We start from the raw sequence: 2,939 nt of genomic DNA on the forward strand, positions 1-2,939 counted from the left end.
GTGTGTGTGTGTGTGTGTGTATTCACATGTGAATGTACGTCAAGGACCCTCCATTTTTTCAGTCTCTACCTACAACAGTTTGTGGAAGTAACTTTGAAATCAGAGGCAACAAAGAACAACAGGAAGAGTGGCTCGAGGAAGGGGAAGTCAGGTATTTCTCACTTCCCAGACTGCCCACAGCTAGGGACTCAGATCCACGAAGAATACGTAACATTTCAGGCAGGCCCTGGAATCAGAAGCCCAGCTATGTGACCTCAGTCTGTCCTCAGTCATTGTATCTATGGCTGTGGGGACTCAGTGTGGAGGACCCAGTTCGGGACAGGTGCCTTCACTCCTGTCCTTATTAGCTTAGACTCATGGAGGTCCTGCCTGGGGAGGGAGCTCACCAATCCTGCCCTGCTACAGGGGTGGGCAGCTTCTCAGAGCCAGCGCTACCTCAGTATTCATCTGACCAGGGAGAAAATGGGTTTCTGTGCAGCTTAGACACAGATCTGGTGTCTACTGAATAGTGCTCTTGTCTTTGAAACCTCCAGCAAGAGTTGTGGTGCCACGGAGAGAAGACGGGGGTCCAGGGAAGGAGAGGTAGGTTGGAGCCGACAAAAGACCAGTTCTGGGAACTAGAGATAGGACCAGTGAGCATGCGCATATCTCTGTACAAGCGCATGCTGATGTGCATGTGTGCATGTGTGCACTCTTGTGAGTGCCTGTATGAACGTAGTAGCTTGAGGATGGGCAGGGCTGTTGGAAACCAAAAGGGAGAACCAAGCAGAGAACGGTGCTCAGCCAGCAACTCAGTCCTGGTTCCCAGTAATGCTGCAGTCCCAGCCCAGCCCTTTGCATGCTGTCGGCCTCAGCGCTGCCTAAGTGTCCTGTACTTGGCATGCACTTGGCCTGGGGCTGAGCACTTTGCATGCATTAAAAAACCAACATAAGGGGTCTGGTGAGATGGCTCAGTGCATAAGAGCACCCGACTGCTCTTCTGAAGGTCCAGAGTTCAAATCCCAGCAACCACATGGTGGCTCACAACCATCTGTAAAAAGATCTGACGCCCTCTTCTGGAGTGTCTGAAGACAGCTACAGTGTACTTACATATAATAAATAAATCTTTAAAAATAAATAAATAAATAAATCTTAAAAAAAAAAAACATAAGATCTCTTCATATATATGTGTATGAGTGTGTGTATGTATGTGCATACATGCATATATATGTATGCATTATACATATGCATGAGTTCATACATACACACATCATATATACATGCATACATCATATATGCATTATATATGCATGCATGAATATATACATATATCATATATACATATACATATACATGCTCATATATACACATACACATATACATGCATAATATATACATATGCATGCATACATGCATCATATATACATACATCTATGTATATACATACACATAATACATACATATGCATGCATACATGCATGTATGCATGCATGCCAGACGACTCTTCAGAGTCAAATAATCGATCAGGAATCCTCCAAACTGCCCATCTGTCTGGATAATGACCCCTTCTGTTCTACATGATAGTCTATAAAGCACCTGAAAACTCTTCAGAAAGGACTAAGCACTGCTCAGGCCCTCCCAGGAGACTGGCTTGGCCAAACTTTTCTAAGCATTTAGTGGTTTCACAGAAACAGCCTGTCGGCTTCAAATCTGGGGTATTCAGCACATGGGGTGACCAGTACCCCCATTTTCAGTCATATTTTAATGGGTCCCTTCAGGGTCTTTTCTGACAGGCTCACGATGATGGCTAGGCTCAGTCAGGAGAGGTTGAGGTGGCAGACACAATAGGCATGATGGTTGACCAGGTGGTAGGAAGGAGAGAGAGCGTGGCTCTGCCTCTCACTGGGTTCTCCAGGGGCTCTGGAGGGCTTTGAGACCTTCTTTAACTGAGTCTTTTCTTGCTTCAGACAGTATGCTTTCTGGACCTGCTATGCTTGACATCTTTAATTAGGCAGGGAGCCCCTCCCCAGGTGCTTCCTTGTCACAGCTAGACAGAGGTGTTCAGATACATCTCAGGTGGCAGGGCCCAGTGCCATGAAGACTGTCCTAAATCCAGCTGCCATTCATTTGCCAGGTGACACTGCCTCTGTCCTCTGAGCCTTAACCTCCAATCTCATAAAACAGGCTCGACAAAACTGCCCAACTCCACCCAGGGTTAAATCTGCTGGAAGGCCCAAGTCCATGTGGGTATCATAGATGCAGCGAACTATCGGCCTTATCATGGAAGAATGTGATGCCTCTACAGAAGAAGACGGCAAAGAGATTCCAACTACATACAGCACAGCCCTGGCTTCCAAGGATTCAGACTGAGCAGCAAAGTGTGGTGTCTGGTCCGTGACACCAATTGCCAACACCCAGAATGCTAGAAGCCCTGAGCACCTGAAGGGTCCTTTCTACTCTCGACCACATCATCCGACCCTTTAGAAGAAGCTGGGGCGCAGAAGTCCAGGAGCCCTTCCCTTGAGCACTGGAGGAAGCCCATCCCACTTGCCCGAAGCCACTGCTCAGCTTGGTCCTTGCTCTGCAGGCCCAGCACGATGACATCAGCATTCGTAGGCATGATCTTGAGCTTGTGCTCTTTCTTCCGCACTTGCTTCTCCTTGTGCACGACGCTGCTGCCCAGCAGGTTCACGTCCAGCTGGGGACTGTGATCTTTGGACGATTTGTAGCACTGGAAGAGAGAGAATGGTACCTTGTACAGGGGTAGATTCTACAAAGGAGAGGCCCTTGGACCCTGGAATGCCCCCCTCTCCTGCACGAGCCTGATCTTATCTCTAAGTCATAGGGCTGGATACCCTAAGCAGGCCCAGGGCTTTAACCTCCATCAGTCTCAATCTGTCTCTCCTTCCCTCCCCTCTCCTCTCCTCTCCTCTCCTCTCCTCTCCTCTCCTCTCCTCTCC

At 48.2% G+C, this 2,939-nt stretch overlaps 1 protein-coding gene across 2 annotated transcripts in view; it reads right to left on the reverse strand.

Annotated features, from left to right (window-relative positions):
* Positions 1-2,939, reverse strand: part of Afap1l2 (actin filament associated protein 1 like 2) — a 93,096-nt gene that overhangs the window by 13,714 nt on the left and 76,443 nt on the right. For both annotated transcript variants that reach the window (XM_029531109.1, XM_021199313.2), the window contains exon 7: positions 2,531-2,710. In XM_029531109.1, the coding sequence (XP_029386969.1) occupies positions 2,531-2,710 (180 nt within the window). The remainder of the gene's footprint in view (positions 1-2,530; positions 2,711-2,939) is intronic.

The sequence above is a fragment of the Mus pahari genome, chromosome 1 (assembly GCF_900095145.1).
Source record: "Mus pahari chromosome 1, PAHARI_EIJ_v1.1, whole genome shotgun sequence".
Classification (NCBI taxonomy): Eukaryota; Metazoa; Chordata; class Mammalia; order Rodentia; family Muridae; genus Mus; species Mus pahari.